Source organism: Oncorhynchus mykiss, chromosome 22 (assembly GCF_013265735.2).
Source record: "Oncorhynchus mykiss isolate Arlee chromosome 22, USDA_OmykA_1.1, whole genome shotgun sequence".
NCBI classification, from domain to species: domain Eukaryota; kingdom Metazoa; phylum Chordata; class Actinopteri; order Salmoniformes; family Salmonidae; genus Oncorhynchus; species Oncorhynchus mykiss.
This window is the reverse complement of record NC_048586.1, coordinates 9,399,606-9,413,434: the sequence shown is the minus strand read 5'-3', so window position 1 is coordinate 9,413,434 and position 13,829 is coordinate 9,399,606. Positions and strand designations below refer to the sequence as shown.

At 42.5% G+C, this 13,829-nt stretch overlaps 2 protein-coding genes across 18 annotated transcripts in view; one reads left to right on the top strand and one right to left on the bottom strand.

Moving 5' to 3' along the window:
- Positions 1-13,829, top strand: part of LOC110501351 (peripheral plasma membrane protein CASK) — a 206,929-nt gene that overhangs the window by 122,482 nt on the left and 70,618 nt on the right. The gene's annotated exons all lie outside the window — the stretch shown is intronic.
- Positions 2,681-13,194, bottom strand: LOC110501353 (cysteinyl leukotriene receptor 2). The gene is made up of 3 exons (XM_021578871.2): positions 12,901-13,194; positions 3,691-4,036; positions 2,681-3,566 (listed from the first exon to the last, which is right to left on the bottom strand). Exons 1-3 carry the CDS (start codon positions 12,987-12,989, stop codon positions 2,826-2,828), a joined length of 1,176 nt encoding a protein of 391 aa, XP_021434546.2. The 5' UTR covers positions 12,990-13,194; the 3' UTR covers positions 2,681-2,825.

Here is a 13,829-nt window from a genome sequence, read left to right as displayed (position 1 = left end):
AATATTTGCCCATTATTCTTTTTAAAATTCTTCAAGCTGTGTCAAGTTAATTGTTCATCATTTCTAGACATCCATTTTCAGGTCTCACCATAGATTTTCAAGACGATTTAAGTCAAAACTGTAACTAGGCCACTCAGCTAACACAATCACATTCAGTGTCGTCTTGGTAAGCAACTTGTGTATATTTGGCCTTGTATTTTAGATTATTCTCCTGCTGAAAGGTGAATTCATCTCCCAGTGTCTGGTGGAAAGTAGACTGAACCAAGTTTTCCTCTATGATTATGCCTGTGCTTAGCTCCGTTCTGTTTCTTTTTTATCCTGAAAAACACCCCACTCCGTAATGAATACAAGCATACCCATAACATGGTGCAGCCACCACCATGCTTGAAAATATGAAGCTGTACTCCATGATGTGTTGGATTTGCCCCAAACATAATGCTTTGTATTCATGACTGTGTTTCTATGGTATTACATTTGAGGAGGGGGAAGTGTGTGAGAGAGTTGGTGTGTTTGAGTTTGTGCCTGAGTGTTTCTGACGCTGTTTGCATGCGTGGTTTGTGCAAGTTATTTTCAGTTGTCTGGGTGAGAGGTGGTGAGAGGAAGACCGTAGGGAACCAAGTTACAGGCTGAGGACCACTGACGTCTGCTGAGAAACACTCATGTAGCTGAAGAGAAAATATAGCCAAATAATGCATGTTGTTGTTGTGTTGAAAATGTATATATTGTTAAAAGATCCGTGTTACATTCTAATGTGTTTTTGTGATGTGACAGCTATTATCAGCTGTGTTTGTGCTATATATCGGTCAGAGGCAGTACTCCCAGCTAGCACACAACGTTCTGAGAACCATATGTTTCTTAGAGCTTGGTGAGAGTGTGGTTGTCCTATGGTCATTTTGCATACAACCTTCCCACACATTTCTGGGAATGGTGCAGGATAGTTGCTTGCGGTGGTGATTTTAGCATGTAAATCTTGATTGGCCAGACTTCCCCAATTTGTTTTAGATGCATGCCAGCAAAGCCACAACACAACACTAAACAAAACACGAATTGCACTCTTAACAGACCATGTTTGTATGTGGCTTTGTTAACTTAATTATTATTATTTTTTACAATGTTTGCAAACTGATGTGTGGCACGTATTAATGACAAAATAACACACAGAACAGGCAAAACATTTTTAAATAGTAATAATTACATATACAGTGCGTTTAGAAAGTATTCAGGTGCCTTCACTTTTTCCACATTTTGTTACTTTACATCCTTATTCTAAAAGGGATTATATTGTTTTTTCCCCATCAATCTACACACAATGCCCCATACTGGCAAAGGAAAAACAGGTTTCTATAAATGTTAAAAATAAAAAAAATGACAAAGTATTACGACTTTTTACTCAGTACTTTGTTGAAACACCTTTTGGCAGCGATTACAGCCTTGGGTATGACACTACAAACTTGGCACACCTGTATTTGGGGAGTTTCTCCCATTCTTCTCTGCAGATCCTCTCAAGCTCTGTCAGGTTGGATGGGGAGCGTTGCTGCACAGATATTTTCAGGTCTCTCCAGAGATGTTCGTTCAGGTTCAAGTCCGGGCTCTGGCTGGGCCACTCAAGGACACTCAGAGACTTGTCCCAAAGCCGCTCCTGCGTTGTCTTGGCTGTGTGCTTAAGGCCATTGTCCTGTTGGAAGGTGAACCTTCACCCCAGTCTGAGGTCCTGAGCACTCTAGAGCAGTTTTTAATCAAGGATTTTTCTATACTTTGCTCTGTTCATCTTTCCCTCGATCCTGACTATTCTCGCAGTCCCTGCCACTGACAAACATCCCCACAGCATGATGCTGTCACCACCATGCTTCACCATAGGGATGGTGCCAGGTTTCCTCCAGGCATGACGTTTGGCATTCAGGCCAAAGAGTTCAATCTTGGTTTCATCAGACCAGAGAATCTTGTGGAAAATACTGTTCATTTTGCAAACTCCAAGTGGGCTGTCATGTGCCTTTTACTGAGGAATGGCTTCAGTCTGGCCACTCTACCATAAAGGCCTGATTGGTGGAGTGCTGCAGAGATGGGTTGTCCTTCTGAAAGGTTCTCCCATCTCCACAGAGGACACAAACCTGTCTCGGAGCTCTATGGATAATTCCTTCAACTTCATGGCTTGGTTTTTGCTTTGACATGCACTGTCAACTGTGGGACCTTAAAAAGACAAGTGTGTGCCTTTCCAAATCATGTCCAATCAATTGATTTTAACACAGGTGGACTCCAATCAAGTTGTAGAAACATCTTAAGGATGATCAATGGAAACAGGATGCATCTGAGCTCAATTTCGAGTCTCATAGTAAAGGGTTTGAATGTAAATAAGGTATTAATTTTATTAATTTATTTATTATAAAGTTTTCGCTTTGTCATCGTGGGGTATTGAGTGTAGATTGATGAGGATTTTTCTTTATTTCATACATTTTAGAATAAGGCTGTAACGTAACAAAATAAGTCAAGGGGTCTGAATACTTTCCGAATGCACTGTGTATAAATACAGTACCAATCAAAAGTTTGGACACACCTACTCATTCAATGGTTTTTCTTTATTTTTACTATTTTCTACATTGTAGAATAATACTGAAGACATCAACAATATGAAATGACACATATAGAATCATGTTGTAACCAAAAAAGTGTTAAACAAATCAAATATATATTTTAGATTTTAGATTCTTCAAAGTAGCCACTCTATGCCTTGATGACAGCTTTGCACACTCTTGGCATTCTCTCAACCAGCTAGGCCTCTTACAGTTGCCCACAGCAGTGAGTGGCTGGGTGGGTTCGGTCTGTATCTTTTACTGTAGTCTTCTGCAGCAGGGCAGATGGCGCAAGGCCAGATGGAGTAAGGGATGTACAATGCAGCTCAGAGCTGCTATGGTTATAGTTGCATTCTTCGCCTTCCATTGTGTTCTCAACTTCTCACAGTCGCCCCCGTGTGGTGAGAGCAGGGTCACTGCACGCTGGACATGGTAGGGCAGGAAACATGCCACAAACACCACAACCACAGCTAGGATCTTCCTTCGTACTCTCAGACTACCACTCTTCATCCTCTGCCTCTCTCCTGCCCCTGAATGCACCTCCAAGTCTACACCCCGTATGTTCTCCCCCCTGCCCTCCGTCTCCCCTAAACTCACCCCACACCCCTCTTCCACCTCACAACTCACCCTCCTATCCCCTGCGGTCACCCCCGTACTCACCCCACGCCCCTCCCTTGCCCCTCCTTCACTTGTGTTTGTGTTCTTGGACCCCCTGACCTTCTGCAGATACAACACTAATCCCCCATAGTTGACCAGAATAAAGGTGAGAATCACAAAAAACAGGGCCACCCCCAGGCAGTGTTGGTTGTTTAACGCTTCTCTGTGGTGATTCTCCAACATGTCAAAGCAGCTGTCTACTCCTCTTCCTTTTCCTCGTCCGAACTGAAGTACCACATTGGCACTCACCACCGTTACCACAGTTACCCAGGTGACGAGGCAGAGTACCCAGCATTCTCTGGGCCTAGTGAAGGGCACGAGAAGAGCAGGGCAAGGCCGCACCTACAACCAGGGAAAGATTTGAGAGCAAAATTGAGTGGTTGATTGAGACACTTAATATTAAAAACAACCTAATTCAAAATCAATCCATTTAAGTTTGAAGACTTGTTGTTGTAGGTATCCATACCACGGTGGCGTAGCGCGTCACACTGGTCCAGAGAAGCAGCATTATGTTACAGTAGAGGTTGACGTAGAAGACTGTTATCATGGTTAGCATGGCGGCCTGACACACCGTGTCCTCTCCAGACCAGATGTGACCCCTCCGGTAGTATACCACCCGGAACAGAAAGCTGGTGCACAGCAAGAGGTCAGAGGTCACCATGTTGAGGGTCAGGATGACGGTAGGGGTCCTCCCCGACCTCATGAATTCACGCAGGGTCAGGCCGTTGGCTAGGAAACCCAAGAGTGACAGGGCCAGGTAGAGCCAGGGTTTGACTTGTGTGTCGATGGGGTCAGGGTGTAACCAGCACTGTCTGGAAGAGGAGAGAGAGGAAGGGAGGAGGATTTGGGAGAGAGGAGAGAAGGAGTTGGAGAGAGAGAAGGGAATGAGCGACGGGAGATGGGGGCATAAACAGTAATGATAACTTTGTGTGTGTGTGTGTGTGTGTGCTAATGAGTTCTTACATCACATTTTCTAAGACATGAAGCCACAAAAACATACAAAGGAAAGCCAGTTAGAGTTTCCATTCATTTCTGCAGTTATTATGAAGATCTGGTGAAAACACCCAGAATAGGTTTCTTTGGAATTAACATTAATTTAATAATATCAAGGAATGAAGGAAGCAGATATACAGTAAGCTTTCTTTAACTTGGCAAGTGAGTGCATACAATGCAATATCAGACTAGATAACTTCCACATGGGAAACTTAATCTTGTTATTCACAAACAACCACACAAACGAAACAAACACACATTGCATAATTTAATTACCTACCGTAGGCACATGTCCCCTCAGATTTGTCCTGTTTTTAACATTTACAGGTGTTAAATTAATTAATGAATGTTTTAAATAATTATTCATAAAAATATCTGTCAGCTGTATTTTGCAGACTGACTGGACAAAGCAAAGAGTACAACCCCCCCCCCCCCCATTTCCCCTAGTAAGTGGTTCCTTCCAAGGTGCACCATGGAACAAAGATATGCTAGTATTGTCAGTGGAGGACAAGAGAGAGAGTGTCGAGTGACACAGCGTTTTAATTGATTTTAGCTGCCGGTGATGGGCAGGACTTGCAGGAGGAATGTTTGTAAATTAATTTGATCAAGCTATGTAGCCTATTGATTCCTTTATTGATGAATAAATAAAATACAAATGTTTTTTTTTGTTTCTATGTAATACTAGCCACCTAGCAATTATATGAAGTTGGCTTTAGCTAGTCAGCTAGATAGGTTTGTATTTATTATCCCCATTAGCTGCTGCCAAAGCAGCAGCTACTCTTCCTGGGGTCCAGCAAAATTAAGGCAGTTTATACAATTTTGAAACTTTACAATACATTCACAGATTTTACAACACACTGTGCTCTCAGGCCCCTGTTCCACCACTACCACATACAGTTGAAGTTGGAAGTTTACATACATTCAGGTTGGAGTCATCAACCACTCCACACATTTCTTGTTAACAAACTATTGTTTTGGCAAGTCGGTTAGGATATCTACTTTGTGCATGACACAAGTAATTTTTCCAACAATGGTTTACAGACAGATTATTTCACTTATAATTCACTGTATCACAATTCCAGTGGGTCAGAAGTTTACATATACTAAGTTGACTGTGCCTTTAAACAGCTTGGAAAATTCCAGAAAATTATGCCATGGCTTTAGAAGCTTCTGTTAGGCTAATTGACATCATTTGAGTCAATTGGAGGTGTACCTGTGGATGTATTTCAAGGCCTACCTTCAAACTCAGTGCCTCTTTGCTTGACATCATGGGAAAATCAGAAGAAATCATCAGAAAAAAATTGTAGACCTCCACAAGTCTGGTTCATCCTTGGGAGCAATTTCCAAACCCCTGAAGGTACCACGTTCATCTGTACAAACAATAGTACACAAGTATAAACACCATGGGACCACGCAGCCGTCATACCGGTCAGGAAGGAGACGCGTTCTGTCTCCTAGAGATGAACGTACTTTGGTGCGAAAAGTGCAAATCAATCCCAGAACAACAGCAAAGTATCTACAGTACTAAATCCATGTGTATATATAGTTTGAATGTTATCTGGTGTGTGTGCTGATGTTTGTAAGGTGTTGTTCCACAAGGTGTTTTTTATCTGTTTTTTAAAATCTAATTTTACTGCTTGCATCAGTTACTGGACGTGGAATAGAGTTCCATGTATTCATGGCTCTATGTAGTACTGTGTGCCTCCCATAATCTGATCTGGACTTGGGGACTGTGAAGAGACCTCTTGTGGCATGTCTTATGGGGTAATCATAGGTGTCCGAGCTGTGTGCCAGTAGTTTAGACAGACAGTTCGGTGCTTTCAACATGTCAATACCTCTCATAAATAAAAGTAGTGATGAAGTCAATCTCTCCTCCACTTTCAGCTGGAGAGATTGACATGCATATTATTAATGTTAGCTCTCTGTGTACATCCAAGGGCCGTGCTGCCCTGTTCTGAGTCAATTGCAATTTTCCTAAGTCCTTTTTTATGGCACCTGACCACACGACTGAACAGTTGTCAAGGTGCGACAAAACTAGGGCCTATAGTACCTGCCTTGTTGATAGTGTTGTTAAGAAGGCAGAGCATCACTTTATTATAGACAGACTTCTCCCCATCTTGGCTACTACTGCATCAATGTGTTTTGACCATGACAGTTTACAATCTAGTTTTTCTCCAAGCAGTTTAGTCATCTCAACTTGCTCAATTTCCACATCATTTATTACAATATTTAGTTGATGTTTAGGGTTTAGTGAGTGTTTTGTTCCTAATACATTGCTTTTAGTTTTAGAAATATTTAGGGCTAACTTATTCCTTGCCACCCACTCTGAAACTAACTGCAGCTCTTTATTGAGTGTTACAGTAATTTCAGTCGCTGTATTTGCTGACGTGTATAGTGTTGAGTCATCCACATACATATAAAATCTGTCTTTACTCAAAGTCAGTGGCATGTCGTTAGTAAAAAATTTAAAAAGCAAGGGGCCTAAACAGCTACCCTGGGGAATTCCTGATTCTACCTGAATTATGTTTGAGGCTACCATTAAAGAACACTGTTCTGTTAGACAAGTATCTCTTTATCCACATTATAGCAGGGGGTGTAAAGCCATAACACATCAGTTTTTCCAGCAGCAGTCTATGATCGATAATGTCAAAAGCTGCACTGAAATCTAACAAGACAGCCCCCACAATCATTTTATCATCAATTTCTCTTAGCCAATCATCAGTCATTTGTGTAAGAGCTGTTCTTGTTGAGTGTTCTTCCATATAAGCATGCTGAAATTCTGTTGTCAATTTATTTACTGTAAAATAGCATTGTATCTGGTCAAACATAATTTTACTCAGGGTTGGTGACAGGCTGATTGGTCAGCTATTTGAGCCAGTAAAGGGGGCTTTACTATTCTTGGGTAGCGGAATGACTTTAGCTTCCCTCCAGGCCTGAGGTCAGACATTTTCCTGTAGACTTTGAAGAGGTGACAAATAGGAGTGGCAATATCGTCTGCTATCATCCTCAGTCATTTTCCATCTAAGTTGTCAGACCCTGGTGGCTTGTCATTGTTGATAGAAAACAATACTTTTTTCACCTCTTCCACACTGACTTTATGGAATTCAAATGTTATTTAAGGTGCCACAAAGCTTTTTCTATCATTCTTTATATAATTGATTTGTTTCATAGTGTAGTTTATTTTTATTTTTATTTAGTTCAGTCACGATTTCTTAATTTGCAGTACGTTTGCCAAACAGTTGGGCTGCCAGATTTAATTGCCATACCTTTTTCCTCATCCCTCTCAACCATACAATTTTTCAATTCCTCATCAGTCCAAGGGGATTTAACAGTTTTTACAGTAATGTTTTTAATGGGTGCGTGCTTGTTAGTAACTGGAATAAGTAGTTTCATAAATGCGTCAAGTGCAGCATCTGGTCGCTCCTCATTACACACCACAGACCAGCAAATATTCTTTACATCATCAACATATGAATCACAACAAAACTTATTGTATGACTTCTTATACATTATATTAGGCCCAGCCTTTGGAACTTTGGTTTTCCTAGATAATATTGTGATCACTACATCCGATGGATTTGGATACTGCTTTAAAGCAAATATCTGCAGTGTTAGTAAAAATGTGATCAATACATGTTGATGATTTAATTCCTGTGCTGTTTGTAACTACCCTGGTAGGTTGGTAGGTTGTAACTACCCTGGTTACAGTTGGAAGTTTTTTCCTGAGTGGGCAGCTTGATGATAGCCAGTCAATATTTAAATCACCCAGAAAATATTATTCTCTGTTGATATCACATACATTATCAAGCATTTCACACACATTATCCAGATACTGACTGTTAGCACTTGGTGGTCTATAGCAGCTTCCCACAAGAATGGGCTTTAGGTGAGGCAGATTAACCTGTAGCCATATTACTTCAACAGTATTTAACATTCTATCGTCTCTAAGCTTTACAGGAATGTTGTTCTGAATATAGACCGCAACACCGCCTCCGGCATTTCTGTCTTTTCGGTAGATGTTATAACCATGTATTGCTACCACTGTATCATCAAAGGTATTATCTAAGTGAGTTACAGGACCTTCATGGACAAGTTGACTTCATGGACCTTGTTTCTTAGGCTACATATGTTAATATTGACTATTTTTTAGCACTTTTCTGGGTTGCTTGATTGTTTTTAATGCTTTACTGGGAAGCTTATCAGATATTATCTGTTATTATCTGTTATTTACACTGATAGTGTAGGGTGAGCTGCATGAAGTGGTCTTCCTACTATTGCACACCGCCTCAGTGCTAACAGTGTAACTCTGGTTTATAGGCTCATAATTACTGCTTACAATAGCTGGAGGATAAACAGATGTATTCGGTGCAATTAGGAGTACATAAATTAAATGTGTTTACCAATGCCCTTAAGATCATGTACATTTGGTGCAGCATTATGACGACTCATTGTCGCAATGGTATGGATTAACTGAGCTGGTCTTGGATCATTTACCAGTCATTGTTTCAACGCAGCCTTGAAATGCATGGACAGAGTCCAGGAGGCCAGATGATTTGGATGGACTCCATCAATCATGTAGAGTATCTTCTGTTTCCAGAAGGTGTCAAAGTTATCAATAAAAGTGACTCCAGCAGAGATACAGTAGTCTTTAGCCAGATGTGTAATACCAGTAGTCTGCTGAATCTTTCACACCCACGAGGGTACTGGACCTAAAATGATGGGCCGTTTTTGTTCCGAGCTAGCCCCCCTGAGGTCGTTTGACCCCACATGGACTACGCAGTGTCAGGTCAGTCGAAAGCAGCCTTGTTATGTCCTGTACTCTTGCTCTTAGGTAGCACAGGGTTTTTTCCTTGGGGACCGAGATGTTTCTCTCACCATAGAGCTGCCTATGATGACAACTGGTGATGTTGAATTGGGCCGGTCTCTCAGGCAGCCTCGCAGTCTGGTGAGGCTGGGAGCTCCGGGGATCTGAACCCGAGGAAGAAGCCACTGGAGAGGGAGACAGAGCCGAGGACGAAGACACAGATACCTCCGGATCCGATCTTGATTGGGAAGCCACCACAGACGAAGACGCCGGAACCTCTGGATCCAGGGCGGCAAAGCTGTTTCTGGTCTGTGTCAGTTCCGGGCTCAACATCTCCATGGAGACCCTCGTTGCCAGAGGACGCCTTCCTCGACTTCCACGGTGAGTGATGTACCCCCATGGCTGGTTAGTTGGATCGAGATCAGCTCCGTTCTCCAGGGAAGGGGGATACCGAGTCGGGGATGGAACCCTGCCTAGCACCGGCCAGTCGGCTGTGGAGAGCCGAAGCGATGGGGAAACTTCCACCAGACCAGAGCGGCATCCGGCTCCTGGGTTGGAAGAAAAATAAAAAGTAGGTGGGCGTGGGTTCTCCAGTAGCTTATGTAGGTTAACTACTTGCTTGCTAAGAGTAGCTAATTCGCTCCTGTAGTCCTCCACAAGCAAGCAGTTGCTACATTGAAAGTCAACGAGGTCCAAACGAGGTCCAAATAGCAAAGTAAACACAGCTCCTGCGATGTTGGAAACGTTCAATAGCGGCCTCCATTTGAGACCGCCGAGCCAGCTAGGCTAGCTGGGCTTTCGCGTCTCTCCCCCTATATGGAATCTGGTAGGATCCCAGGACAGATAGCAGCGCTCACAGCAATTTAGCCCAACAGAGCCGCAGGATTCCAAATAAAATAAAAGTATATAAAAACACTGTCAGCTTTTAAACCGAGGTCTTTAATTCAGGTTTCAGCGTTCAACTGCAAACATACGCCGCGCTCTGATGTCAGATGATTGTTACTGCTGTTGAACAGGTTCCCAACCTCAACTACAGTATCTTTGCTGGCATGCCTGCTGGCAAGGTTGATAGACTTTAGAAAATACAAAGATTGCTTCAATTATTGGGTTATGATACTATATTCCAGTTGTACTAAACTCCTAAGGCATAACAGTTCTTAAAGAATCCATGTGCATGTCCTAAATTGTCCTAAATGTCCTAAATTCAAATGACAAATGAACAGGTTAAAAGGTATGCTTAGATAACATGCAGAAAAATGTACATATTTATTTACATAGAATCAGGCATAAGGATGATGGCTCTAGGTTGCAGGAAAGGTTGTTTCAGGTGCATGCTTTCCTTAAGTAAATTGAATTGCCAAAATGATATAGCCTAATTAGCCTACTCCTGTCTATACAGAAAGAATTACAATTATTAAAATAGGCTAGAAAAGCATGATTTGGCCACAGAGAATCATTAGCTTCTTTTAAAAAACAACAACAATTGGTTACAGTCGGAAGGAAAGGCAGCGCTCGCAATTTGGGCAGCACGCGCAGCAAATACCAAATACATGATTGTTAAGTTGCGACTATTAGTGAAAAGTAGAGGCCCAGCCAGGAATATCACAATATTTAAAAATGCAATCGCGGGTAAACATAGTTTGAAAAGCAAATAGTTATTGCTGTAAATAGAAGAGAATTGCACCAGCGGAGAGCATCGGCAATATCCCCGTTGAGTGCGCACAATGCATTTTCACTCTTTATCATTGACTGGTTAGTGCCACTTAAGTAAGTTTTTGTCCAATAATTTCCTTCTCTAGTTTAGATGGACGTCATATTCTATTTGTGTCTCCCCTTCTCGTGGGCCTATTATATGGACAATGTTTTGTTTTATTGATATGTTTGTAATTGTCAGCAGAGTTGGCTACCCAGTCATTTGTCGTATAAAAAAACTGTCTGCTAAGGTCTCCGATCAGACACTGCTCACAAAAAATAAAGGGAACACTAAAATAACACATCTGAATGAATGAAATATTCTTATTAAATACTTTTTTCTTTACATAGTTGAATGTGCTGACAACAAAATCACACAAAAATGATCAATGGAAATCAAATGTATCAACCCATGGATGTCTGGATTTGGAGTCACACTCAAAATTAAAGTGGAAAACCACACTACAGGCTGATCCAACGTTGATGTAAGGTCCTTAAAACAAGTCAAAATGAGGCTCAGTAGTGTGTGTGGCCTCCACGTGCCTGTATGACCTCCCTACAACGCCTGGGCATGCTCCTGATGAGGTGGCGGATGGTCTCCTGAGGGATCTCCTCCCAGACCTGGACTAAAGCATCTGCCAAGTCCTGAACAGTCTGTGGTGCAACGTGGCGTTGGTGGATGGAGCGAGACATGATGTCCCAGATGTGCTCAATTGGATTCAGGTCTGGGGAACGGGCGGGCCAGTCCATAGTATCAATGCCTTCCTCTTGCAGGAACTACTGACACACTCCAGCCACATGAGGTCTAGCATTGTCTTGCATTAGGAGGAACCCAGGGCCAACCGCACCAGCATATGGTCTCACAAGGGGGTCTGAGGATCTCATCTCGGTACCTAATGGCAGTCAGGCTACCTCTGGCGAGCACATGGAGGGCTGTGCGGCCCCCCAAAGAAATGCCACCCCACACCATGACTGACCCACCGCCAAACCGGTCATGCTGGAGGATGTTGCAGGCAGCAGAACGTTCTCCACGGCGTCTCCAGACTGTCACGTCTGTCACATATTGCAGTGTGAACCTGCTTTCATCTGTGAAGAGCACAGGGTGCCAGTGGCGAATTTGCCAATCTTGGTGTTCTCTGGCAAATGCCAAACGTCCTGCACGGTGTTGGGCTGTAAGCACAACCCCCAGCTGTGGACGTCGGGCCCTCATACCACCCTCATGGAGTCTGTTTCTGACCGTTTGAGCAGACACATGCACATTTGTGGCCTGCTGGAGGTCATTTTGCTGGGCTCTGGCAGTGCTCCTCCTGCTCCTCTTTGCACAAAGGCGGAGGTAGCGGACCTGCTGCTGGGTTGTTGCCCTCCTACGGCCTCCTCCACGTCTCCTGATGTACTGGCCTGTCTCCTGGTAGCGCCTCCATGCTCTGGACACTACGCTGACAGACACAGCAAACCTACTTGCCACAGCTCGCATTGATGTGCCATCCTGGATGAGCTGCACTACCTGGGCCACTTGTGTGGGTTGTAGACTCCGTCTCATGCTACCACTAGAGTGAAAGCACTGCCAGCATTCAAAAGTGACCAAAACATCAGCCAGGAAGCATAGGAACTGAGAAGTGGTCTGCGATTACCACCTGCAGAACCACTCCTTTATTGGGGGTGTCTTGCTAATTGCCTATAATTTCCTCCTGTTGTCTATTCCATTTGCACAACAGCATGTGAAATGTATTGTCACTGAGTGTTGCTTCCTAAGTGGACAGTTTGATTTCACAGAAGTGTGATTGACTTGGAGTTACATTGTGTTGTTTAAGTGTTCCCTTTATTTTTTTGAGCAGTGTATAAAGTGTAGTAGAATTGCATGAAATGTGTTTTTAAAATGCCACATTTTTCCTGCACAAAGAAAGAAGAGACATATCTGGTATAGCCTATACTAGCCTAGGCCTACTCTACACGTGCTCAGCTATGCATTGAAATGTATTTTTTTGCAAACAGTGTTTGAGTTATATTATTAGCCTAAATGATGACTATCCAATTTACTCATCATATTACAAATAGTAGGCTATCTTGCAGTCTGAAAATGCAATGATGTATGGAAAGCATGGTGAAAATGAAGGTCCCCAAACTTGACACTCATGCGCCTCCTATGCCTGGTACCAACTGTAGATGAGTTGAATATAGAAATCTTACCTTTGTGGATCGTTTCTGGTTCCGTTGAGCCAGTGACCAGATGGGTTGACGGAAGACATTTGTTGTATATCATGTGTTGTTATATTCATCTTTCACTAGCATCAGACATGAACACTTCCTTTTAACTTTGTCTATCTCTCTTCCTGTTACGACCTCTCTACCTCACTCAAGGTCTCTCTCTCTCTCTCTCTCTCTCTCGCATCCTGTGTTGATAATAATAATTTGTTGCATTTATATAGTGCCTTTCCAGATTCTCAAAGCTCTGTTAGGGGAGGAAAATCACCTCATCCACCACAAATGTGCACCCACTACACTCAAAATAATGCTGGGTTAAAAAGCAACCCAGTGCTGGGTAAATAGTGGGCAGAACACATTTTGGGTTATTCTTGACCCAGCAGTTGGGGCACTTAGTTGGGTTATTGAGCTATGACCATATGGACAGTATTTCTGTTGCATGTATTGGAAATACATGTTTTAATTACTTCTAATGTAACAAGATCTTTGTAACAAGATCATTTCGAAAGCTGTCATTTATATTTTCAGAATGCAAAATACTTTTCTATACCATTTCTTTATAGTGGTTCACAATGTTGTGGCCCCCTTTCACTACATTGGTATCAAAGTCTGATGGCACTATGGTGTGGTAAGAGTGTCTGTAAAAATGAACAATTGCAAAGCGTGTGGAGTTTTATTCTAATGAGCTCCACCCTGAAACAAGGCAAATGACAATACTAGTGTTAGCGCAAGTATTAGAAGTCTATGGGTATCTACTAGCATGCTAGCAGATACCCATAGACTTCCAGTCATTGCGCTAACACTAGTTAGCATTGGCTCGTGAAACTACCTCTATCTTCCTTCATACTGGACACAGAGACATAAAACATATCCACAAGTTTGTCTGACTCTGGGAAGTAGATAAAGGGACTAAT

Bases quoted from the DNA above. Each gene is read 5' to 3' on its own strand.
- LOC110501353 (XM_021578871.2), bottom strand. From the start codon at position 12,989: ATGAATATAACAACACATGATATACAACAAATGTCTTCCGTCAACCCA. The intron at 4,037-12,900 runs GTAAGATTTCTA...CTCCTCTTCCAG, and splicing joins ACCAGAAACGATCCACAAAG to ACAGTGCTGGTTACACCCTG. The intron at 3,567-3,690 runs GTATGGATACCT...CCCTGGTTGTAG, and splicing joins TGACGCGCTACGCCACCGTG to GTGCGGCCTTGCCCTGCTCT.